The sequence below is a fragment of the Rhinatrema bivittatum genome, chromosome 11 (genome assembly GCF_901001135.1).
Source record: "Rhinatrema bivittatum chromosome 11, aRhiBiv1.1, whole genome shotgun sequence".
In the NCBI taxonomy this organism is placed as follows: domain Eukaryota; kingdom Metazoa; phylum Chordata; class Amphibia; order Gymnophiona; family Rhinatrematidae; genus Rhinatrema; species Rhinatrema bivittatum.
In genome coordinates, this window is record NC_042625.1 from 98,947,027 (window position 1) to 98,973,979 (window position 26,953).

At 46.4% G+C, this 26,953-nt stretch overlaps 1 protein-coding gene across 1 annotated transcript in view; it reads left to right on the forward strand.

Moving 5' to 3' along the window:
• The first annotated feature begins 2,789 nt into the window (after nt 1-2,789).
• Nucleotides 2,790-26,953, forward strand: part of KCNQ4 (potassium voltage-gated channel subfamily Q member 4) — a 135,487-nt gene continuing 111,323 nt past the window's right edge. The window contains 1 exon segment of the mRNA XM_029571438.1: nt 2,790-3,087. Within this exon segment, the coding sequence (XP_029427298.1) occupies nt 2,828-3,087 (260 nt within the window). The 5' untranslated portion in view covers nt 2,790-2,827.

Here is a 26,953-nt window from a genome sequence, read left to right on the forward strand (position 1 = left end):
AAAAATTAGTGCCAGCAGTCTGGTTCCACTCTGGTTAATATGGAGCCTGTCCTTTTGGAAAAGTCTCCCCCTTCCCCAAAAATGTCCCCAGTTCCTTACAAAACTGAATCCCTCTTCCTTGCACCATCGTCTCATCCATGCATTGAGACTCCGGAGCTCTGCCTGCCTCTGTTGACCTGCGCGTAGAACAGGGAGCATTTCAGAGAATGCTACCCTGGAGGTTCTGGATTTAAGCTTTCTACCTAAGAGCCTAAATTTGGCTTCCAGAACCTCCCTCCCACATTTTCCTATGTCGTTGGTGCCCACGTGTACCACGACAGCCGGCTCCTCCCCAGCACTGTCTATAAATCTATCTAGGTGACGCGTGAGGTCTGCCACCTTCGCACCAGGCAGGCAAGTTACCCAGCCGTCCTCATGTCCACCAGCCACCCTGCTATCCACATTTCTAATAATCGAATCACCAACTATGATGGCCGACCTAACCCTTCCCTTGAGGGCAGTAGCCCTGGGAGACTTGTCCTCAGTGCGAGAGGACAATACATCATCTGGAGAGCAGGTCCTTGCTACCGGATCACTTCCTGCTACACCAGGGTGATGGTCTCCTACTGGGAGACCTTTCTGATCCAAGGCAGCACTGGGGCTGCCAGACTGGATTTGGGACTTGGCTACTATGTCCCTGAAGGTCTCATCAATGTACCTCTCTGTCTGCCTCAGCTCCTCCAAGTCTGCTACTCTAGCCTCCAGAGATCGGACTTGTTCCCTGAGAGCCAGGAGCTCTTTGCACCGAGTGCACAAATGCAATCTCTCACCGCGGGTAAAAAATCGTACATGTGGCACTCAATGCAAAAGACTGGAAAGCTCCCCTCTTGCTGCTGGACTGCTGCCTTCATCTTAGTTTTATTGAGTTCCTAGTTAAGTTTAGGATACTAAGGGAGTTGGAATGAGAGTACTTTAAATTTACAGGTGAAATTACTAATTAATCAGCTAGTGTCCTACAAGGGGATGATTAAACTATCAATAAGGGCTGGTACAATAGTATGATTTAGATAAGACCCTGATTGATTTTTAATCAGAAAGTGTCTCCTGCCTAAAAATCAAGGGTTGAGGAGGTGTTTTTTGAGATTTTTGAGATTGCCTTTTCCTATGCCTGGTTGTTTGTTTAATTTATAGTTAGTTGTTTGAGGTTACATATAAGAAGTGTATTGGAGTTCTAGGTTAGGTAGTTTGAGGTTATATGGTTTTTAAATTTTAATTTCACCAAAGCCAATTGCATTCAGGTGTTGTAGGAATTTCCCTAGACCAGCGCTGAATTGGTAGGGCAGCTTTGCCAGATGGGTGCTGAATGTATTTTTTTCCAGGGTTTTTGAGTTGTTTCATGGAGTGCCCGGTAGTGGAGCCGGTTTATGTTGCTCTTATTGCAGTGACACCAGAATTTGAATAGGAAAGTGTGCAGTGAGCTATTCTGGGGTCAGACTTACCTTATCCCTTCCTTCGATAGAAGAAAGGGCATGTTAACAACTTTCTCCTTCCTAATTTTTCACATTCACATTAATATTCATCTTTATACTACCAGGTAACCATGTTCTTTTCTGCATTTCATGGTTTAAGCAGTCAGCTTGGTCCTGGGCAGTGGGGCTTTCCGCCCACGCCTGCTCTCGGGCCATGCTGATGCAGAGCTCGCCATTTCCGGTGGCCGGTGGCCGGTGGCAGGCAAGCCCTGCAGCTCGGCTCCTTTAAGTTCAGGCAGAGGGGGCAGGGGAGGAGCAGGGAGGAGGCGCAGCATGGAGCGGGGAATAAGAGAGTTTGTGCTTGGAGGGGAGATGCCAGCAGCAGCGGCGGCGGAGGAGAAGCAGAGCAGGGGCGGCCGAGGCTCCCTTCACAGCCGCGTTGATACAAACCAGCCCTGCAAACTCCTGTAAACTTCGCAGACTGCAGCAGAAGGGGAGAGAGCTCCGGGCACCAGGAGACAGAGCCCCCCGGGTACCGGCATAGAGACTCCGGAGCACAAGGAAAGAGAGAGAGCTCCGGGGTCAGAGACCCCTCGGACACAAGGAGAGAGAGCTCCGGGCACCAGGAGACAGAGCCCCCCGGGTACCGGCATAGAGACTCCGGAGCACAAGGAAAGAGAGAGAGCTCCGGGGTCAGAGACCCCTCGGACACAAGGAGAGAGAGCTCCGGGCACCAGGAGACAGAGCCCCCCGGGTACCGGCATAGAGACTCCGGAGCACAAGGAAAGAGAGAGAGCTCCGGGGTCAGAGACCCCCTCGGACACAGGGAGAGAGAGCTCCGGGCACCAGGAGACAGAGCCCCCCGGGTACCGGCATAGAGACTCCGGAGCACAAGGAAAGAGAGAGAACTCCGGGGTCAGAGACCCCTCGGACACAAGGAGAGAGAGCTCCGGGCACCAGGAGACAGAGCCCCCCGGGTACCGGCATAGAGACTCCGGAGCACAAGGAAAGAGAGAGAACTCCGGGGTCAGAGACCCCCTCGGACACAAGGAGAGAGAACTCCGGGGTCAGAGACCCCCTCGGACACAAGGAGAGAGAGCTCCGGAGTCCGAGACCCCCTCGGACACAAGGAGAGAGAGCTCCGGGGTCCGAGACCCCCTCGGACACACGGAGGGAGAGCTCCGGGGTCCGAGACCCCCTCGGACACACGGAGAGAGAGCTCCGGGATCAGAGACCCCTTGGGACACACGGAGAGAGCGCTCCGGGCAGCCTCCCTTGAACTTTGGCCGGCAGGAGAGGGGACGCCATGCCCGGCTCGGGCTGCGGAGGTAGGAGCGGACCTTGCGGGTGATGAGCTGCCTCGGGCTCAGCCAGGGACCATGAGCGGCGGGGCTGCGGCGGATAACGGCCGGGGGCCCCCGGGCTCCTGCGATGAGAGCCGGGCCGAGTTCGTGGCCCTGACGGCCGTGCAGACGGGCAGCCCCCGGCGCCTGGGGCTGCTGGGGACCCCCCTGCCGGCTCCCCCGGGCTCGGCCGCCCGCACCTCCGCCTCGCACAAGCGCTACCGCCGGCTGCAGAACTACTTGTACAACGTGCTGGAGAGACCCCGGGGCTGGGCGTTCATCTACCACGCCTTCATGTGAGTACCATCCGGCCCCGGCTCGCTCCCGCCGTCCTTCCCCTAAGTGTCACAGCCTGGGGCTCGGCCACTGCTTCTGCCTCTCTGAAGCCCTTCCGCTTGGCCAAGGCAGTAAAGTGGAGCCACGGAAAGGTGCAAAGGTGCCTGAGCAGGGAGAGGTCGGTCTTTTGCAGCTCCCATGGGGCTGGGATGTCCCTCTCCGGGCTGGGAACCGGAGCTAGGGCTCTCCGGCTTTCTACAGGAGCCAAAGCTTTGCAGAGGTTGGTTTTTCCCACCCTGGCCGGGGGGGGATCAGTTATTTGAGCCCAAAACTCTCCTGGCCCCGGCTTGCCTGGCCCGACGCTAAAGGCATTCAGGACTGGTCCCTGTGGGCTCTTACTGGAGAGACCTAGGAATTAGCTAAAGCTGTTCAGAGACCGCTGGTGCCGTTCAGATGAAGCAGGAAGCAACATTCAGAGTCAATGTGGTGGGTGGTACCGGGAGCTTCACCTGCCTGCTCGGAGCTGCTGCTAACTTCGGCAGCTTCCAGCACTGCACAGATGCACTGCACACAGATGCAGTGCACGGGCCACCTCATGGCACCTGCCTACTGGTTTTACTGCTTAAGGTCCTTGAAACTGGCAAGAACTTGTTAGCCCGATGCACCCGAGGCTTTTGTACTGAGTCAGGAATATTTGCCCTAAAGTTCCCCGATTGCTGAAGGGAAGATTGTGAGGCTCTTGGGGTCTTTGCAGGGTCACCTCCCTCCTCTGAGAAGGGTTTGCAGCTCGGGGGTTACTGGGGTGGCTTTGATGCAGGTCCCTCTCTCCCCTGGACCTCTGGCTCTTGGCATTTGTGATTATTGATTTTATAAGCCCCTTTTCAAAAGGTTACCTCCCAAGTCACCCAGGTCATCCCCGAGAGACTGACCCAGTCCGCATTGTGCCCGCTGTATTTATGGACTTCTACGTCCAGTTTCTCCAGGAAAGGCAAGACAGAAGTAATGAGGCATAGCTAGGACTGGAGCAACACAAGACAAGACAAAAATGTATTTCTTTTTATTTAAAAGCATTTATCTTCCACACCCTACATAAAATTACAGGGATCATGCAATCATCCCTGCAGGAGAGTACAAATAATATCAGAGTGCAAGGGTCAGGAAAACCGTAAACGCCCCATCTGACCAAATGAGATGCATCCTCTTTTGTAAAAGTGTGAATCAGCTTTCCAAAAGCAACTCTGGCCTTGGGTCCGCACCCTGACCCCCAGCCCTCCTCTCCCTCCCATTCCCTGCTTCCTTAAGGTTGGGCCAGTCCTCTCCGGCTTTCTTGCTGCCTCTTCGAGTTGCCGTTGGGCTGAACCAGAACCTTGCAATGAGCCAGTGCCAATGGAGGCCCAGCTAGAAAGGCGGACAGCCTGAGCCCAGGACATTTGAACTCTGGGACAAGCAGCCTCGGAAAATGTTTTGTCATCAGGTCTCGGTCTCTTAAGCTCTCTATACATCACTTGAAATGGATATAGATTTTTATTATTTTTTTTTTACAGTAAAGCAAGTGAAAGGATAGAGGGCTCGGCTCAGAAAACTGTAACTCTGCCATGAGGTGAGGGCTCACAAATGAAACTGATTAGGTCCAGGACTTTCTGGAGGTGGGAGTCAGGAGGATGGGTCAGCGAGAGCCCCGCCACTGCCACCAGAATGGACCCAGACCCTCCTGCTGAACTTCCTTGGCTAATTACAGTCACAGGGATCCTTCTGCCCGGCAGTCCAGAGGGCCAGTAACGTCCACCCCAGTCCTGGCTGTCCTTCTGCTTCTGCAGGCTGCTGGACAGGGGACCTGTGCAAACTCCCAGCTCTGCTATAACCAGCAGGATCCGCCCAAAGTTCAGTCCGCAGGGTTAGGAAGTATTTGCAGAAAATGCAAATTGTCTGTTGTGACTCCAAGCTAAATGATGGCCCCTTCCTTCCTTCCTTCCAGTGAGCTGCTGTGATGGCAAAGTGCAGACGCCCCCCTCCCCTGGCCTCAGGCATGGGAGGTCCTGGCTCTTCCTATCACAGGACCTTGCTGAGCAGCCGCAGGGTCTGCGCCTCCGAGTTTAGCACTGCTCAGCAGAAAGTGCGATTACAGAAAACAAAAGAGAGAGAGAGAGAGAGAGAGGGGCAGCCGTGCCCTCCAATTGTGGAGAAATCAGGGAAGTGAGGCTATTAATCACCTGGCAGGTGTTCTGTGCGCTCTGTCCCACAGGCCCGCGGCTTCCCCTATAATTGGCTTGTGCTAGCCAAACATTGCCTGCCTTTCTAATGTCTGTGGGAGATGCGGTGCCAGGGAGAGTAAGGAACTGCACAGGGGCTGCAACCCTCTGTCTTCATAGCCTAGACTCCATGTGTGTGTGTGTGTGTGTGTGTGGGTACAGTCTCTCTTGTGCCTTTTTAACCCGTGGGGGTGAGGGTGGGGCACAGTCTCTCTTGTGTCTTTATAGCCCAGTCTCTGAGTAGGGTCATAGTCCGTGCTGTGCCTTTGTCTGCATAGGAACCTAAGGTCCAGTAATGGATGTAAAGTTTTACAGGTATGATTTCAGAGAATACACTTTACAACTGGATCCTGAGATCCAGCAGTACCCTCTTCCCTTGCTGCAGTCACTACCAGGATGGATCTTTCAGGAAATCGCTGCCAATCTATTGCTGCCTGGGAAGGCTGCTTCTTTCCCCATGGCTAAGTTGCCTCTTTGCATGTTTTCTGCGGGGGGGCAGTGGGCACTCCTTTTTCTGTCTCTTATGGGCTTATAGACGCTGTGTTTCCCTGCTGGTGGAAAAATGTGTCCCCCTCACACACACAGTGCTCACCATGGTATAACCAGCATGAGTCACAGGCACACCGCCCCCTTCTCAAACTTTGCTGTCGCACACTGATGACATCAGAGCTTCCTGGCCGGCCTTGGTTCTGGTAAAGAATGATCTCATGAGCTGAGCCATCATTGTCCTCTCACTGCACCTGCAGCTCTCTTCTTCCAGTCAAGGGTGCAGTTTATGGAGGGGAAAGGTGTGTGGCCCTGAACAGGAAGCTTACTCCCCTATTCCTGCACAGCAGAAATGAATTTCAATCCAGTTACAGGTGAAAACTCTGCAATCTTGCAAACTAATCCCAGGAGTTCTGTCTGCTGCTTGGTAGGCAGCTTGTGTTCCCCTTGGTTTATATGTGTGAGAGGGAAGATCACAGGGGAAAGGTACAAAATGTCCCGTTACAGTAGTTGAGGATCTCTCTTTGGATCTTAAGCCTGTAGTTAGCATTAAGTGATTTCTTGTTCATCATCAGAGTCTTCCGGTGGAGGAGAAATCCTTATACTGCAGTCACAGAATCTGCTGGAAAGTCATTCTCAATGTGATTAGGAACAGACTGGATCTTGTACATATGATTTGGCTCCTTGGCACTTTCTGATCCTTGCTTTTCTACTTTGCTACTTACGACCTTTCTTATTAAACTGAAAATACCCCAGGGATATCCAGGACTTCTAGGTGAAGAGAAGGATCCACCCGTACTGTTACTGCCTGTGAATTCCTGAAACTTGAGCTTCCACAGAGATGCTGCACACTGAGCAAATCATTCATGGTGGAGATTTTAACTTTTTGCAGATTGAAACATTTCCCTTCCCAAATTAATGCCTGCACTAACAGTAAAGCCAGAACTGCATCTCTTCCAGATATGGCAACTACACTGCCCGTTACACACACAGACACACACACACTGCCCCACCGTACGTGTGAGCACAGACACACACACACTGCCCCACCGTGCGCGCGAGCACAGACACACACACACTGCCCCACCGTGCGCGCGAGCACAGACACACACACACTGCCCCACCGTGCGCATGAGCACAGACACACACACACACTGCCCCACCGTGCGCGTGAGCACAGACACACACACACTGCCCCACCGTGCGCGTGAGCACAGACACACACACACTGCCCCACCGTGCGCGTGAGCACAGACACACACACACTGCCCCACCGTACGTGCGAGCACAGACACACACACTGCCCCACCTTGCGCGCGAGCACAGACACACACACTGCCCCACCTTGCGCGTGAGCACAGACACACACACACTGCCCCACCGTACGTGCGAGCACAGACACACACACACACTGCCCCACCGTGCGCGCGAGCACAGACACACATACACTGCCCCACCGTACGTGTGAGCACAGACACACACACACTGCCCCACCGTGCGCGCGAGCACAGACACACATACACTGCCCCACCGTACGTGTGAGCACAGACACACACACACTGCCCCACCGTGCGCGCGAGCACAGACACACACACACTGCCCCACCGTGCGCGTGAGCACAGACACACACACACTGCCCCACCGTGTGCGCGAGCACAGACACACACACTGCCCCACCGAGCTCGTGAGCACAGACACACACACACTGCCCCACCGTGCACATGAGCACAGACACACACACTCTGCCCCACCGTGTGCGTGAGCACAGACACACACACACACTGCCCCACCGTGCACGTGAGCACAGACACACACACACTGCCCCACCGTGCACACGAGCACAGACACACACACACTGCCCCACCGTGTGCGTGAGCACAGACACACACACACACTGCCCCACCGTGTGCGTGAGCACAGACACACACACACTGCCCCACCGTGTGCTTGCGCACACACACATACACACTGCCCCACCATGCGCACACACACACACACTGCCCCACCGTGCGTGCGCGCACAGACACACACACACACTGCCCCACCGTGCGTGCGCGCACAGACACACACACACACACACACTACCCCACCATGTGCACACACACACACTGCCCCACCGTGCGTGCGTGCACAGACACACCCACACACACACACTGCCCCACCATGTGCACACACACACACTGCCCCACCGTGCATGCGCGCACACACACCCAGACACTAAATCATCACAGAACAGGCACAGGACAGGCAGCAGATGGCTCCCTCCTCCCACACACCTCACAGAACAGGTATAGTCTGGGCGCTTTTGGGAACCTTTAGCTCTTTATGGAGACATTTCTGAGGTTAAACCCACTTGGTGCTCCTATTTATGGACAGTGCCCCATGGCCAGACAGGGCCAACAGAGTTTAATTCAGCTGCATGGAGAATAAATGTGGTATCAAATATTTATTGCTTCAAAATACATTACTGAAAATGCCCATCAATAATTGATTTGTTTAACTCCAACCAACTTGTTACTCCTTTGGATCTGGACGCTGGTTCTGAAGCTTGCTGGATGTCCTGGATGAGAGTCCAAGAAGCTGAGAAGCAGGACAGGTCCAGAGGCTTTTAAACTCTGTGCCTTACCAATTCAGGAAGAAGTTGAATGAAGATGAGGAATGTGCAGATCATCTTTTTCACAAGTTAGGTGGGGCTTTTGGAGACGTGCAAGTTTGTTTCTGGGCCCAGTTCAGGAGGAGGAAGCTTTCCACTGCTGCTGCTCTTTTGATTTATTCTCTTTCAAAGTGAATAAAATCCACCTTTAAAAAAGAACCATGCACTCATTTGTCAGTAGCCAATAAAGGGCTGTGTAAGATTTGGCAATATGAATTTAGGATTTTGGAGACGGATGCTAAGAAGCCCATTTTCAAAAAGTATTAGCTTCAACTAAGAACTGTCCCAGGAGCTTGCTAGAGTGATGGCTTCCCAACCATAAGCAGCTGTCTTGTGAGGTTTATGCTGAATTATTCACAAGTTTCCAAGGGTTCATTATGAAAGGGGACCATGAGGTGATTTGTTCGGTCTCTGGTACTGCAGGTAAATCAGGACGAACCTTAATAGTGACTGAGTTTGAGGAATTCCAGAGCTTTCCGAATTGGAAGTAGAAAAGATGGTGAAGCAGAGGAACATCACTACTTGTATTCTAGATGCAACCCCTTCAACAATGAAGCCCAGTTAGTGAACTGAACCCATTTTGGAATTTAGAGGAATTTCCTTCTCATTTGAAATAAGCCATTGTACGATCAATTTTAAAGTTGGATGGAACTCAAGAAAAACTGAACATCATTGCCCAGTGTCCCATCTCCCTTTTTTTTTTTTTATTAGAGAAATGAACAGAAAAATGTATGTTTTAGCTGGTCATTTGATAATTCTGAGTGTCCATCAGGTTTTCAGTGGGGCACAGCACTGAGATGATCCTAGTAAGTCTGTTAGATATTATATTGTTGGATCTGCTGGATCAAGTGCTGCTATTCCATTTTTTAAACCCAATTGGCAATGGCTCTGAAATGGATCTCAATAAGATTTTTGGAATGGCAAGGACTCTGAGCCCTGTTCTTTAAAATGTGGGGTGCCCCAGGGCTCAGTATCTGCCCCTCTCCTATACTCTTTATATATAGCCCCAGCAGCAGGTTCTGCCCAGACATGACACTGATTGTTAAATGTTTTAGCTGATAGCTTAAGTCAGGGAAGACCAGACTGGCTCTATGGCCAAGATGAATGCTGGTTTAATGGTTTCATCTGAAAAAGTTGAGACTGAACCCTGCTATATTTGCCAGACGTGGAAAGGAGTTCACTTACTTCTAAGGACAAGATCTTGAGTTATGGGGTTTGGCTTGATAAGAAGATGCAAATTGCAACAGTAATGCATTCTGCATTTTATTATCTCAGACAAATTAGGCAGTTATGGACTTACCTTACAGTTGTTGACCTGAAGACAGTAGTTCATCAGTTAGGCATCAATAAATTAGACTACTAATGAGATTTATCAAGGTGTGATGGGGCTAATTTATGGTGGCTGAAACTGATTCAAAATGTGGCTGCTTGCCTGGTTTTCAGGGCACCTAGAGAGGATTATAGACAGTGCTAGGGAGGAGCCGGCTGTCGTGGTACATGTGGGCACCAACGACATAGGAAAATGTGGGAGGGAGGTTCTGGAAGCCAAATTTAGGCTCTTAGGTAGAAAACTTAAATCCAGAACCTCCAGGGTGGCATTCTCTGAAATGTTCCCTGTTCCACGCGCAGGTCACCAGAGGCAGGCAGAGCTCCAGAGTCTCAATGTGTGGATGAGACGATGGTGCAAGGAAGAGGGATTCAGTTTTGTTAGGAACTGGGGAACCTTTTGGGGAAGGGGGAGTCTCTTCCGAAGGGATGGGCTCCACCTTAACCAGGGTGGAACCAGACTGCTGGCGCCAACCTTTAAAAAGGAGGTAGAGCAGCTTTTAAACTAGAAGAAGGGGGAAAGCCGACAGTCACTCAGCAGTGCATGGTTTGGAGAAATGTATCCTTGAAGGATACTAATGAAACAGGAGAGTTAGGGCATCCCAACAGAGAGGTTCCAATAAAAGCAAACATAGCCCATGTGCCTATAAGTAAAGAATCACGTGAGCTAAAAAATTCCAAATTATCCCTATCAACTGAAAAGAAGTTTCTTAATACAAACAAAAAATGCACTTTGAAATGTCTGTATGCCAATGCCAGAAGTTTAAGAAGTAAGATGGGAGAGTTAGTGTATAGCAGTGAATGATAAGAGAGAAATAATTGGCATCACATAAACTTTGTGGAAGGAGGATAACCAATGGGACAGTGCTATATCAGGGTATAAATTATACCACAGTGGTAGAAAGGATCAACTTGGTGGGGGTGTGGCACTTTATGTCCAGGAGGGTATAGAGTCCAACAGGATGAAGATCATACAAGAGACTAAATGCACAGTAGAATCTATATGGGTAGAAATCCCATGTGTGTTGGGTAAGAGTATAGTTATAGGAGTATACTACCGTCCACCTGGACAAAATGGTCAGACAGATGATGAAATGCTAAGAGAAATCAGGGAAGCAAACCAATTTGGCAGTGCAATAATAATGGGAGATTTCAATTACCCCAATATTGACTGGGTAAATGTAACATCAGGACTTGCTAGAGACATAAAGTTCCTGGATGTAATAAATGATTGCTTCATGGATCAATTGGTTCAGGAACCAACAAGAGAGAGAGCTATTTTATATTTAATTCTTAGTGGAACGCAGGATTTGGTGAGAGAGGTAACTGTGGTGGGGCCACTTGGCAATAGTGATCATAAAATAATCACATTTGAACTAATGCCTGGAAGGGGGACAATATGCAAATCTATAGCTCTAACACTAACATTTCAAAAAGGAAACTTTGATAAAATGAGGAAAATAGAAAAAACTGAAAAGTGCAGCTGCAAAGGTTAAAAGTGTACAACAGGCGTGGACATTGTATTTTTAAAAATTCTTAGAAACACAGTCCAGATATATTCCATGCATTAATAAAGGTAGAAGGAAGGCAAAATGATTACCGGCATGGTTAAAAGGAGAGCTGAAAGTGGCTATTTTAGCCAAAAGATCTTCATTCAAAAATTGGAAGAAAGATCCTTCAGAAGAAAATAGGATAAAGCATAAATGTAGTCAAGTTAAGTGTAAAACATTGATAAGGCAGACTAAGAGAGAATTTGAAATGAAGTTGGCTTTAGAGGCAAAAACTCATAATAAAAATATACCCAAAGTAAGAAACCTGTGAGGGAGTCGGTTGGACTGTTAGGTGACTGAGGGGTTAAAAGGGCTCTTAGGGAAGATAAGGCCATTGCAGAAAGACTAAATTAATTTTTTGCTTCTATGTTTATTAATGAGGATGTTGGGGAGATACCAGTTCTGGAGATGGTTTTCAAGGCTGATGAGTCAGATGAACTGAACCAAATCACAGTCAACCTAGAAGATGTAGTAAGCCAGAATGACAAACTAAAGAGTAGTAAATCACCTGGGCCAGATGGTATACACCCCAGGGCTCTGAAGGAACTCAAAAAATGACATTTCAGATCTACGGTATTAGTTAAAATTTGTAACCTTTCATTAAAATCATCCAATGTACCTGAAGACTGGACAGTGGCTAATGTAGCCCCAATATTTAAAAAGGACTCCAGGAGTGATCCGGGAAACTACAGACTGGTTAGGATGACTTTAGTGCCAGGAAAAATAGTGGAAACTATTCTAAAGATAAAAATCACAGAGCATATAGAAAGACACGATTTAATGAAACACAGTCAACATGGATTTACCCAAAGGATGTCTTTCTTCACAAATGTGCTTCATTTTTTGAAGGGGTTAATAAACAAGTGGATAAAGGTGAACCAGTAGATGTAATGTATTTAAATTTTCAGAAGGCGTTTGACAAAGTCTCTCATGAGAGGCTTCTAAGAAAACTAAAAAGTCATGGGATAGGAGGCGTTGTCCTTTCATGGATTACAAACTGGTTAAAAGAGAGGAAACAGAGAGTAGGATTAAATGGTCAATTTTCTCAGTGGAAAAGGGTAAACAGTGGAGTGCCTCAGGGATCTGTTCTTGGGCTAGTGCTTTTCAATATATTTATAAATGGTCTGGAAAGAAATACGAAGAGTGAGGTTATCAAATTTACCGATGATACAAAATTATTCAGAGTAGTTTATTTATTTATTTATTTTTATATATCGGTGTTCGATTTTACATATCACATCGGTTTACATTTAAACAATTAAATCACAAGCAGATTTTGATAAATTGTAGGAGGACCTTGCAAGACTGGAAGATTGGTCATCCAAATGGCAGATGAAATGTAATTGTGGATAAGTGTAAGGTGATGCATATATGGAAAAATAACCCTTGCTGTAGTTACACGATGTTAGGTTCCATATTAGGAGTTACCACCCAAGAAAGAGATCTAAGTGTCATAGTGGATAACACATTGAAATCGTCGGTTCAGTGTGCTGTGGCAGTCAAAAAAGCAAACAGAATGTTAGGAATTATTAGAAAGGGAATGGTGAATAAAACAGAAAATGTCATAATGCCTCTGTATCGCTCCATGGTGAGACCGCACCTTGAATACTGTGTACAATTCTGGTCGCCACATCTCAAAAAAGATAAAATTGCGATGGAGAAGGTACAGAGAAGGGCGACCAAAATGATAAAAGGGAATGGAACAGCTCCTCTATGAGGAAAGACTAAAGAGTTAGGACTTTTCAGCTTGGAGAAGAGACTGCTGAGGTGTGATATGATAGAGGTGTTTAAAATCATGAGAGGTCTAGAATGGGTAAATGTGAATCGGTTATTTACACTTTTGGGTAATAGAAGGACTAGGGGCACTCTGTGAAGTTAGCAAGTAGCACATTTAAAACTAATCGGAGAAAATTCTTTTTCACTCAACGCACAATAAAGATCTGGAATTTGTTGCTAGAGGATGTGGTTAGTGCAGTTAGTGTAGCTGGGTTTAAAAAAGGTTTGGATAAGTTCTTGGAGGGAGAAGTCCATTACCTGCTATTAATCAAGTTGAATTAGAAAATAGCCACTGCTATTACTGGCATCAGTAGCTGGGATCTACTTAGTTTTTGGGTACTTGACATCTGGATTGGCCACTATTGGAAACAGGATGCTGGGCTTGATGGACCCTTGGTCTGACCCAGTATGGCATGTTCTTATGTGATCCTATCTCGTCCGTCTTACTTGATCTTCACTGGCTGCCAGTGGAAGCATTTATTTGTTTAAAATCCTATCCCTTATGCTGGAATGTAATCGATGATGTACCCTGGCTATCTAGTGGGGCTGGTGAAGCATCATGAGCCAACAAGATCTTTCTGCTGTCTCAGAAAGTCTTTTTAATGCTGCCTGGTCTAAATGAAGGATGGCGTTCTATGCCTTTGAGATACTGTAGTTCTAAGCTTAGGAATGATCTGCCAGTAGCGATGAGTTTTGAACTGGATTATTTTAAGTTTAGAAAATGAATTAAATCAGGTCTTTTACACAGGTTAGTTGAGGACATGTTACAGAGAGAGAAGCAGTGTTACTACTGGAGAGAGAATGGTGGAGTGTGCTGGGCACATTAATCGTCTTGAATTTTTATTGGTGGGGTGTGTGATGTAATTTGTATATTGTGTTGTGGATTGAAATGGATGTGAGGGAGGGTGGGTAGGAATGGGGATGTGGAAAAGATGAGCTTTTAATTGTATTTTGTAACATGGATTGATGTTTCTGATGAGAAGTGTTCAATCAAATTTTATTAAATAAAATTTAATGTGGTGAAATCTGTTAGTGTAGCTGCAGTTAAAAAAGATTTGGACAAGTTCCTGGCGGAAAAGTCCATAAACCGTTATTAAGGTAGAGTTGCAGATATGCTCTGCTTATTCCTGGGATAAGCAGCTTGGACTCTCTCTACCCCTTGGGATCCCGCCAGGTACTTGTGACCTGGATTGGTCACTGTTGGAAGCAGGATGTTGGGCTTGATGGACCTTTGCTCTGACTCAGTATGGAAAATGTTATGTACTTATGTACTTAAATAATATCTAAAAATGTTCACCACAAGCAGAGGCAGACGGAGCCTTTCACCTCCAGGCCTGGCACAGGGATAGAGAATTGCTTGCAAGGGTAATCCCCAGCAGAAAGCAGAACGGATTTCCCTCCCTGTGGTTGATTTTTTCCCTTTGTGTAGTGACTTGTTTCACTCTGTGACTTTTTGAGGAATTGTATGTTCCTTTCATTGTTCAGTTGGCCGTGGAGCTAGAGAAGATGCAATGGCTGATTCTGTCATTTCACATCTGGGTTGGCTTCTGTCCGCAGTCCCGGCTCTTGCTTGCCTTGCTATAAACAGACACAAGTGATCACTTAACCGCAAACAAAAAACCAGCATTTTATTCACATGCATCTTATTTAATTTTATGTCTGTTTTGTTACACCCCCACCGATGTGAATCGGTTATTTACTCTTTTGGATAGTAGAAAGACTAGGGGACACTCCATGAAGTTAGCATGGGGCACATTTAAAACTAATCGGAGAAAGTTCTTTTTTACTCAACGCACAATTAAACTCTGGAATTTGTTGCCAGAGGATGTGTTAGTGCAGTTAATATAGCTGTGTTTAAAAAAGGATTGGATACGTTCTTGGACGAGAAGTCCATTACCTGCTATTAATTAAGTTGACATATAAAAACCACCGCTATTATTAGCAATGGTAACATGGACTTAGTTTTTGGGTACTTGCCAGGTTCATGGCCTGGATTGGCCACTGTTGGAAACAGGATGCTGGGCTTGATGGACCCTTGGTCTGACCCAGTATGGCATTTTCTTATGTTCTTATGAAGAGTGCAATGGCAGGGTGTACATTTTATTCACATGCATCTTATTTAATTTTATGTCTGTTTTGTTACACCCCCACCATGAAGTGTGCAATGGCAGGGTGTACATTTCTAAATGTCATTAATGTGGGCCTGGCTGGAGAGTCTTTGTGAGTAGAGAAAGTCTTCTCCCTTCTTTGAGGTCTTTGAAGGCGATTTCCAGCCTGCAGGAAGTCTTGGCCATAAAACATTTACAAGGGGGTGAAGTTCTTGGGATTTTATTGGATTTGATGAAAAAAGCCAGCAGGGCCACAGAGATAAATGAGCCCCAGAAGCTGCAGCAGAGGAGCAGGGATCCTGCATGGACAGTACCAGAGCAAACTGAGAGAAATGCTTGGTCGTGTTTCCGAAGAGCAGAGTCTGCTGGGACTCAGGCGTTGAAAAGCCATCCCTTCAGTAAGGAAGGCTGGGTCCTTTCACGAGGAGGGAGAGAGAGAGAGAGGGTAAAGGAACCAGATTTTACTGGAAAGGCAGTTAAACAAGTAATAAATGAACTACCCCTCCCACATGCATATTTAACTTCTTTATTTCTTATATTTTTTAGTTAAAATTGTTATATGTAAACCGACGTGATGGCATTGCTGAATATCGGTATATAAAAGCAAATAAATAAATAAATATTCCGCCTTTCAGCCACTTCAAAGTGGATTACTTTTGGAAAACTGCCAATTGTGCACTCCCCCCAAATCACTCACCAGCTCTGCAGAGTAGAAAGGTCTGATGTTCCCTGAAAGATCTCCCTACACGCACACAGGACGATGCAATTTCTAATGTGCCCTGATCCACCTCTCCCGCGTGCCATGGGGGCACCAGGGGAAACTTGTGCGACCCTCGAGCCTCTTCGGCAGTGGGCACCCGGGAGAGGTGGCGTCAGTTGCAGGTTAGTAAGATGGACGCTTGTTAATTGAGCGTCCGTTTTCCTAACCTGACCGCCGGCAACATCTTTTTTTACAATTTTTTTTCACTTACTCCGTTTTTCGGTTCCTCCGACTTAATATCACCCTGATAATAAGTCAGAGGAGCTTGCAGTATTTTCTGTTTTTCTGTTAACTTTAGGAGCTACTTAAGAATTAATGCCTGCTCCGGGACAGGCGTTAATTCTTGACAGTAAAAATCTGCGCGTCGGGCACACATTTTTTTTTTTTTTTGCATAGGTGGGTACTAGCTAATAGCCTTAACAACATGAAGTTTACATGTGATGAGTGCTATTAGCTATGCACTGGTTTGGACACGTGTTTTGGTGTAGCTAAGTCCATCTGTTTGAAAGTGGAGGAGGAGCCGAATCATTAGAGCAGGGGACTGCAAACCGAGGAAGACACAAAGAAACAGATCGGAAATTGATCCAATATTGCAGTAGCAACCAAAGAAAAAGAAGGAAAAATTTGTTTCACTCCTTTGACACGCATGGGCTGTCAAATTACCGTTCCGCGGCAATAAAAACAATGCTTCTCTAAAGCGAGCAGACACGTTTTTATTTAATAGTGATTCATTGAGCAGTGCTGATATTGCCAGATGTGCACCCAGGGTGCTCCCTTTCCAGCTATGAGTAGTCGGAGCTTCTGTAAAATTGTTCCTTAGATCAGAGCAGATACTGTTTCATTCAGACTATGAATTGTTATTTTGTTTAAATGACTTGTTACTTTGTTTCTATACAAGTGGATTGTGTCTTACGTTTAATTATGTCTGGCTTTTCAGCACACTGATAAAGCTCACCAGACGTATGGAGACAAACTATCAGCAATAGAATGAATAGGTAAAAGTTTCTGATCCATAGATTGCACCAATGTTTTTGTTAGACTGCACATTTTTTAAGCATGGTTCAATATAGGAACATATAATAATCATCACATACAAAACTTTAGACCATGTTTGAATGACATACGTCTTTTTTGTGATTAAGTTTGTTTTTATTTATTTTTATTGCATATAATTTCATATAATTTACTTATGTATGGTGTATATGTTTTTATATGTTTTTATTTGTATTTCTATGTTACATGTTTTATTTTTGCTAGCTCCTGAAGCAGCTCAATGAGCGAAACTCGGCCTGAGTAGGGCTTTTATTACTTTTTTGTGCTCAATAAAGATCTCCTGGTGTTCATTGATCCTTCTTTTTCTTTGGTTGCTACTGCAAACCGAGGAAGCCAGGGTTCAAATCCCACTGCCGGTTTTCACTGCCGGTTATTGAGCACAGAATTTCATGTGTCAGCATCAATAGGGTGGACCTCTCCATACTGTACGCAGCTGAGGCCAGAGCACTGCTAACCCCTTCTTCCCCAGGCACTGTTGATGCTTGGTTTTTGGGACGGATGTAGGCCAGACCTGTAGCAGTAAAGCCCTGAGTCAGCAGTGTTCAGATGTGGGTGAGGAGTAGCACTGAGCACAAGGAAGGTACATTTGTAAACATGTGAACATCTGTATTCATATGTGTGAGCAAGACTGTGGACATTGCAGTTAGTGCCTGCAAGAGACAAGTATCTGAGAGGCAGAGAGGGGTATGTGTGTGTAGCAGGTGTTTGTGAGGTGGCCAGGTGTGTGTGTGGGTGTAGCAGGTGTTTGTGAGGTGACCAGGTATGTGTGCATGTGCAGATATTGGTAAACTCTCTGAAGCCAGAGGGATTATTGCACTATGTATTATTTCTCCTCTACCTTTTGGAATGATCTTTTCTTGTGATTTAAAGTTTCCTTCTCCATGGGAGAGCAGTACTGGCTGGGCCCTGCACTTGTGATTTTTCAGAGATTTACAATGTGGTAGAATCTGCGTTTGTTTTCTAACAAAAAGGTAGATTTTAAAAGTGTTGCTCGTGCAACGCAAATTTAAAGAATGCGTGAAGTACGCACGTATATACCCATGCATGCATCAAGAATAAGGGTGTGGACAAGGGGTGGGCTTTGGGCATTCCAGGGCGGGGCTAAGACTTCTGCCATAACTCTGAATGTTAAAAAGCTGATCATGGCGCAGGTAACTTTGTTGCAGGTCCTGATGAAGAGCAAATCTAGAGATCTCAAGTTTTTAGGGCTTTCAGCACAGCGTGAAGTTTCAGGGTCAAGTGGGGGGTTTACAGGATGAAGATCCAGAGGGGTCTTGGAGACCTCAATATCAACTGGACTAACTGGAAAATTTTCCCTCGCGCGAGCAGGTTTAAAAATCTGTCTGCATACTTGCGTAAAAGCCGCTGAAGCCCTAGCGGAAATACGCGCGGGACATTTACTCGAGCCACCTCGTAACATTACGCACACACACGTGCAGCCTGAGGATTTTAAATGACACGCGTGTACTTGCACAAGCGATATAAAATTGCAGCATTATCTCCGCTTGTGCACTGATACGTGCGTGTTTATGGGTGCACGCTTGTTCCTTTTAAAATTAGACAGTCTATGAAAAAGAAAACTTCTTCTTTTCTTTTTTTTTTCATTAGAAAACAAAATTTGAAAATTCCACTGAAATTTGCTCCACACATGAGGCACCAGAAACTGAAATTAAGGATGTGCTGAAACACGATGAATGAGTCACACCTTGCTTTATTGTGAACATGATGGGAGTGGCTGTTGCTGGCTACTTTGGCCCATCACAGGAGGTCAAAATATCGCATGCTGGCCCCAGCATGGTACAGCATGCAGGGAGGGTGGTGGAATAAGAGAGCCTGGGTAGGGCACTTTCTTTTTGGTTTTTATAGATTTTTTTAAAAGTTTTGATTCAGTATTTATTTCTAATAAACAAATCAGCATTAAACAAAATATAAAGAAAAAATGAATAAAACAAGAAAATCTTTTCCCTTGCACATCCCTAACTAATTTTGCTAAGAAAAATGTATATTTTTGTAAACCGTTATGATGGGTCTACCGAATGACGGTATATAAAACTCAACAAATAAATAAATAAATAATTACGCTAGATATTTCACTTAGATGCAGTTCCAGCACTGCTCTCTACATTAATGGTGGGGGTGGAAGGGAAATAGAACCAAAAGGTTACTAAGGGCCAAGAGTAACAGATAAATATGAGAGAAAAAAAGAAGTGCGAAGCTTGCTGGGCAGACTGGATGGACCGTTTGGTCTTCTTCTGCCGTCATTTCTATGTTTCTATCTATGTGACCTTACATAAGAACATAAGAAAATGCCATACTGGGTCAGACCAAGGGTCCATCAAGCCCAGCATCCTGTTTCCAACAGTGGCCAATCCAGGCCACAAGAACCTGGCAAGTACCCAAAAACTAAGTCTATTCCATGTAACCATTGCTAATGTCAGTGGCTATTCTCTAAGTGAACTTAATAGCAGGTAATGGACTTCTCCTCCAAGAACTTATCCAATCCTTTTTTAAACACAGCTATACTAACTGCACTAACCACATCCTCTGGCAACAAATTCCAGAGTTTAATTGTGCGTTGAGTAAAAAAGAATTTTCTCCGATTAGTTTTAAATGTGTCCCATGCTAACTTCATGGAGTGTCCCCTAGTCTTTCTATTATCCGAAAGAGTAAATAACCGATTCACATCTACCCGTTCTAGACCTCTCATGATTTTAAACACCTCTATCATATTCCCCCCTCAGGCTTCTAGGAAAAGTAAAAAGTCATGGGATAGGTGGCGATGTCCTTTCGTGGATTGCAAACTGGTTAAAGACAGGAAACAGAGAGTAGGATTAAATGGGCAATTTTCTCAGTGGAAGGGAGTGGACAGGGGAGTGCCTCAGGGATCTGTATTGGGACCCTTACTTTTCAATATATTTATAAATGATCTGGAAAGAAATACGACGAGTGAGATAATCAAATTTGCAGATGACACAAAATTGTTCAGAGTAGTTAAATCACAAGCAGATTGTGATAAATTGCAGGAAGACCTTGTGAGACTGGAAAATTGGGCATCCAAATGGCAGATGAAATTTAATGTGGATAAGTGCAAGGTGATGCATATAGGGAAAAATAACCCATGCTATAATTACACAATGTTGGGTTCCATATTAGGTGCTACAACCCAAGAAAGAGATCTAGGTGTCATAGTGGATAACACATTGAAATCGTCGGCTCAGTGTGCTGCGGCAGTCAAAAAAGCAAACAGAATGTTGGGAATTATTAGAAAGGGAATGGTGAATAAAACAGAAAATGTCATAATGCCTCTGTATCGCTCCATGGTGAGACTGCACCTTGAATACTGTGTACAATTCTGGTCACCGCATCTAAAAAAAGATATAATTGCGATGGAGAAGGTACAGAGAAGGGCTACCAAAATGATAAGGGGAATGGAACAACTCCCCTATGAGGAAAGACTAAAGAGGTTAGGACTTTTCAGCTTGGAGAAGAGACCTTACCTGGCAGCTTCTAAAAACCGGAATCTCCCTCAGTACACCTGGAGACAGCGTGTGACAGAGGTGGGAATAGAGGAGCAGGGGAGAGGAGCAAGAGAGCTTGGGCTGCAGAGGGAGTGAGAGAGCCTGGGTTTGGGGGGAAGGGGATGTGGGAGAACTTCGACTGAGGGGGGGTGGAGGAACATGGTAGAGCCTGGCCTGGAGAGGGGCATGAAGGGAGTGGGGTAATAGGGGAGACTGAACTGGAGGGGAGGGAAGTGGGGGGAAAGGGAGAGAGGCATGGGAGAGCCTGAGCCGGGGGAGAGGAGGGAGTAGAGGAAGAGCCTGGGCAGGAAGGGGGAGGGTAGTGGGAGAGCCTGGGCTGCAGCTCATAAGAACATAAAACTTGCCAAACTGGGTAAGACTGAGGGTCCATCTATTCCAGTATCCTATTTCCAACAGAGGCCAATCCAGGTCACAAGTACCTGGCAGGATCCCAAGAGATAGATAAGATTCCAAGCTGCTTATCCCAAGAATAAACAATGGATTTCTGCAACTCTCCCTTAAACATGGTTAATGGACTTTTCCTCCAGGAACTTGTCCAAACCTTTTTTAAACACAGCTACACTAATAGAATTCACCACATCCTCTGGCAATGAATTTTAAAGGTAAATTATATGTTGAGTAAAATAGTTTTTAAGTGTATTACCCAGTAACTTCATTGTGTGTCCCCTGTTCTTTGTACTTTTCAAAAGAGTAAACACCTGATTAACGTTTACTTGTTCCATTCCACTCATTATTTTATAGACTCTATCACATCCCCCCTCAGCCGCCTCTTCTCCAAGCTGAAGAGTCCTAACCTCCTTAGTCTTTCCTCATAGGGGAATTGTTCCATCCCATTTATTATTTTGGTTGCCCTTCTTTCTACCTTTTCTAATTCTGCAACCATCCTAGGCAGGCAAAGCACAGAGCAGGCTGGCTCACTCTGGCATTTAATAACACCTGCCTTTTTTTTTTTTTGCTAATGACCTGAGGGGAAATTGTAGCAGATCATGATGGATTTTGAAAAGTATTGTTTGCAGAAAGCTGAGCACAGGAAATATTGCTGTTTTCAGAATAATGTAACTTTCTGAAGCCTTGAATAATGGGAATAGTAATGCTGCAGCTAACAAGGATTCTCCTTCTGCTGAAATAGTAGAGAAGGTGATTAGGGGGTGAGTATGTGTGCAGTTGCAAGCATTTTGTAAGGTGTTTAGGGCGGTGGTGGTGGTGAGTGCTGCAGGGCAGGAATGAGATGCCTTGGCAGAGCTGTTGGGGGGATGATGTGTACTGCGGAGCATAAAACCATAAGATTAGCCGTGCTGCGTCAGACCAAGGTCCATCGAGCCCAACATCCTGTCTCTGACAGTGGCCAGTCCAAGTACCTGCCAGATCCCAGAGAGTTGATTTAATTCCAGTTATTTACCTTCTTTATTCTCCTGGCTAATAATGTTGTATGGACTTTACCTCTGGCAACAGATTTCACAGCTTGATAGTACGCACTGGGGCAGATTTTAAAACCTGCATGCGGACGCAGATTTAGGAACATAAGAACATAAGAAATTGCCATGCTGGGTCAGACCAAGGGTCCATCAGGCCCAGCATCCTGTTTCCAACAGTGGCCAAAACCAGGCCACAAGAACCTGGCAATTACCCAAACACTAAGAAGATCCCATGCTACTGATGCAATTAATATCAGTGGCTATTCCCTAAGTAAACTTGATTAATAGCAGGTAATGGACTTCTCCTCCAAGAACTTATCCAAACCTTTTTTGAACCCAGCTACACTAACTGCACTAACCACATCCTCTGGCAACAAATTCCAGAGCTTAATTGTGCGTTGAGTGAAAAAGAATTTTCTCCGATTTGTTCGCACAAACAAATCTATGCCCGATTTTATAACATGTGCGCGCTGCCGCGGGCACATGTTATAAAATCCAGGGTCAGCGTGCGCAAGGAGGTGCACAATTGTGCAACGTGCGCATGCCAAGCCATGCAGGCTGCCTCCATTCCCTCCGAGGCCGCTCCGAAATCGGAGCGGCCTCGGAGGGAACTTTTCTACCACTCCCCCCCACCTTCCCCTCCCTTTGCCTATCTAACCCACCCCCAGCCTTAACTTGTCCCCCTCACCTTTATTTCAGAAGTTACGCCTGCCGGCTCGCCATCCCCCAGCACAGGCCGCTGTGCCAGAGGTCTCGGGACCTCCCCTGGACACGCCCCCTTCCCACCCTTTTTTTGAAGCCCCAGGACATACGCGCATTCTGGGGCTCGGCGCGTGCAGGGGCAGCTTTTTGGGGGTTACGCGCATATGTTATGCGCATAACCCTTTAAAAATCTGCCCGAGTGAACAAGTATTTTCTACAATCTATTTTCAAACTGCTGGTTGTTAATTTCATGGTGAGTCCCTGAGCCCAATATTGAAAGTGCATTCAGCGCTATTTAGCTGGATAAGTGGGACTTTGCGGCTACGTAGGAGCTGCTGAATATGTGCCTATGATGAGCGGCCACTGTTTAGCTGTACGAGTCCCTAATTAAACATCAAGGCCCAATATGTCAGAAGACCGTCATAACCTGAAACAGTGCTGCTTCCCCATAAGAACCAAGTCACACATAATCATTGGTCTTATAAAGCATTACACAGTCCAAAAGTTTTTTTTTTTTAATTTTTATAGATGCAAATAAAAAGTACACTTCCCTTAAAAATAGTGTTGAGGCTGTGCCGAGCTGACATAACGTTATGTTTCGAGAACAGAAAAGCTCTGCCATAATGTCTCACAATTAACTAAATAAAAAAGAAAATAGATACAAAAATAATCCGGAAGGCTAATATAGCCTACAGAAAACATCCAAAGTTCATAACAGATTATCAGTAATCCATCCAGCATAAGGTAAAATGCAGGGAAGACCCCGCCGTCGTGGAGATGTTTTATGCCGCGTTGTGCGTTAAAGGATGAATCAGCACAATGATGTGGTCACGCATGGCAATACGAGTTGACAGATATCAGCTGTTACAGATATCAAACGGCATGACCGCTCAGCCTCGATCAAGCAGCAGGAATCCATTCAGCATCAGTTTTCAAGCCACTGGTAATGACACTATTTAAATCCCCCAATCATTTGATGACAGCAAAATCATGTTCCTTTTCTAAAAACTGAGATAGCATGGGAGCATGAACTTTCTTACTCTTCAAGCAATTTTTATGTTCCAGAAGACCAGTGCGTAAGAGATGCGTAGTTTGCCCAATGTACCTTAAACCACAGGGGCACTGTAAGAAATATAGAAGAAAACGCACGTTACAAGTTATCGCAGGGTAAGAAGTAAGTGCTGTACCTCTGGTGTCAGATTCTGGTGTCACAATTAATACATGTCTCAGAACAGGCTTGAGAAATGTTAAACAGGAGGCTGGATTTTACCACAATGTCTTTAATGTTGCGACCTCAGGAGTACACAAATCTCACTGCTTGCATATTTAAAATAGACCCGACAAATTTGTGGAGCAAAAGAAGAATATATAAAAACAAAAGTTTGTCGATCCGTGCTCTCCTTGATCATCGGTGTCAACAGCAAATCACAATTATTAAATAGGGCTCTGTGGTAAGTCTGCTTGATTGTAGTGCATGGATACCCACATTGCCATGCGCCCAACATACACTGGTTTTTTTTAAAAATTTATTTTTTATTGAATTTCCAACTTATTACAATAAGACAATGTTACTATACTTCACTAAGGGGTAGATTTTAAAAGAAGCGCGATCAGCCTACTTTTGCTTGCGCATCAGACTCAAGCAAAAGTACGCTGGATTTTAGTAGATACGCGCGGAGCCGCGCGTATCCACTAAAATCCTGGATCGGCGCGCGCAAGGCTATGGATTTTGTATAGCCTGCGCGCGCCGAGCCGCGCTGCCTCCCCCCGTTCCCTCCAAGGCCGCTCCGAAATCGGAGCGGCCTCGGAGGGAACTTTCCTTTGCCCTCCCCTCACCTTACCCTCCCTTCCCCTACCTAACCCACCCACCCGGCCCTGTCTACACCCCCCCCTTACCTTTGTCGGGGGATTTACGCCTCCCGGAGGGAGACGTAAATCCCCGCGCGCCAGCGGGCCTGCTGCGCGCCGGGCCGCGACCTGGGGGCGGGTACGGAGGGCGCGGCCACGCCCCCGGGCCGTGGCCACGCCCCGTACCCGCCCCCAAAACGCTGCCGACACGCCCCCGCAACGCCGCACGCTCCGGCCCCGCCCCCCGACACGCCCCCCTCCGAGAACCCCGGGACGTACGCGAGTCCCGGGGCTCTGCGCGCGCCGGGAGGCCTATGTAAAATAGGCTTCCCGGCGCGCAGGGCCCTGCTCGCGTAAATCCGCCCGGTTTTGGGCGGATTTACGCGAGCAGGGCTCTGAAAATCCGCCCCAAAGAGTACAAGAGCAGTCTTTAGTGGTGTTGTTTATAAATTATTTTTTTTTTTTGTGATTGCATCACAATCCTCATCACATGAGGATTGTGATGCATTACAGGAAGACCTTGTGAGACTGGAAGATTGGGCTTCCAAATGGCAGATGAAATTTAATGTGGATAAGTGCAAGGTGTTGCAAATAGGGAAAAATAACCCATGCTATAATTACACAATGTTGGGTTCCATATTAGGAGCTACCACCCAGGAAAGAGATCTAGGCATCATAGTGGATAACACATTGCAACAGAGTGGACACGCCGGAAGGAGTGGAGAGAATGAGACGGGATTTAAGGAAGGTGGAAGAGTGGTCGAAGATATGGCAGCTGAGATTCAATGCCAAGAAGTGCAGCGTCATGCATATGGGGAGTGGAAATCCGAATGAACTGTATTCGATGGGGGGAGAAAGGCTGATGTGCACGGAGCAGGAGAGAAACCTTGGGATGATGGTGTCTAATGATCTGAAGTCGGCGAAACAATGTGACAAAGCGATAGCTAAAGCCAGAAGAATGCTGGGCTGCATAGAGAGAGGAATATCGAGTAAGAAAAGGGAAGTGATTATCCCCTTGTACAGGTCCTTGGTGAGACCTCACCTGGAGTATTGTGTTCAGTTCTGGAGACCATATCTCTGAAGAGACAGAGACAAGATGGAGGCGGTCCAGAGAAGGGCGACCAAAAAGGTGGAAGGTCTTCATCAAATGACTTATGAGGAGAGATTGAAGAATCTAAATATGTACTCCCTGGAGGAAAGGAGGAGCAGAGGTGATATGATACAGACTTTCAGATACTTGAAAGGTTTTAATGAGCCAAAGACAACGACAAACCTTTTCCGTAGGAAAAAAATCAGCAGAACCAGGGGTCACGATTTGAAGCTCCAGGGAGGAAGATTCAGAACCAATGTCAGGAAGTATTTCTTCACAGAGAGGGTGGTGGATGCCTGGAATGCCCTTCCGGAGGATGTGGTGAAGACCAGAACTGTGAAGGACTTCAAAGGGGCGTGGGATAAACACTGTGGATCCATAAAGACAAGAGGCCGTCAATGAAGAGTGGGTGGCTCGCCAGAATGACGGCTACTGCCTGGAGACAATACCCTTATTAAATAAACATACACATGCTTACTGTGACTCCAACATCACTCTAAGCTTCAACAGCAAGAGGAAATGTGGAAAAAAGGATTTGCACTCACAAAGCAGGGAGTAGCTGGCTTGTTACGGCGGTTACTACCCCAAACCAAATAAGCCTGATACTTCACTTTCAATGCATATCCAGCATAGCTCTCTGCTTCAACGGCAGGGGAGAAAAAAAACTGATACTTCATGCATATCCAGCATAGCTCTCTGCTTCAACGGCAGGGGAGAAGAAAAACTGATACTTCACGCGTATCCAGCATAGCTCTCTGCTTCAACGGCAGGGGAGAAGAAAAACTGATACTTCACGCATATCCAGCATAGCTCTCTGCTTCAAATGGCAGGAGAGAAGAAAAACTGATACTTCACGCGTATCCAGCATAGCTCTCTGCTTCAACAGCAGGGGAGAAGAAAAAACAACCAATAAGGGCTGAATAACATAGTCTGGGTAAAACAAATTAGCATGGGTGTAGCTTGCTTATTGCGGCGGTTACTAATCAAGCTTGATATTTCACTCGGATGCAGCTCCATCACTGCTCTCTACATTAATGGCGGGGGTGGAAGGGAAATAGAACCAAAGAGCTAAGAGAAACAGATAAGTATGAGAAAAAAATGTGTGAAGCTTGCTGGGCAGACTGGATGGGCCGTTTGGTCTTCTTCTGCTGTCATTTCTATGTTTCTATGTTTCTATTGAAATCATCGGCTCAGTGTGCTGCGGCAGTCAAAAAAGCAAACAATGTTAGGAATTATTAGGAAGGGAATGGTGAATAAAACGGAAAATGTCATAATGCCTCTGTATCACTCCATGGTGAGACCACACCTTGAATACTGTGTACAATTCTGGT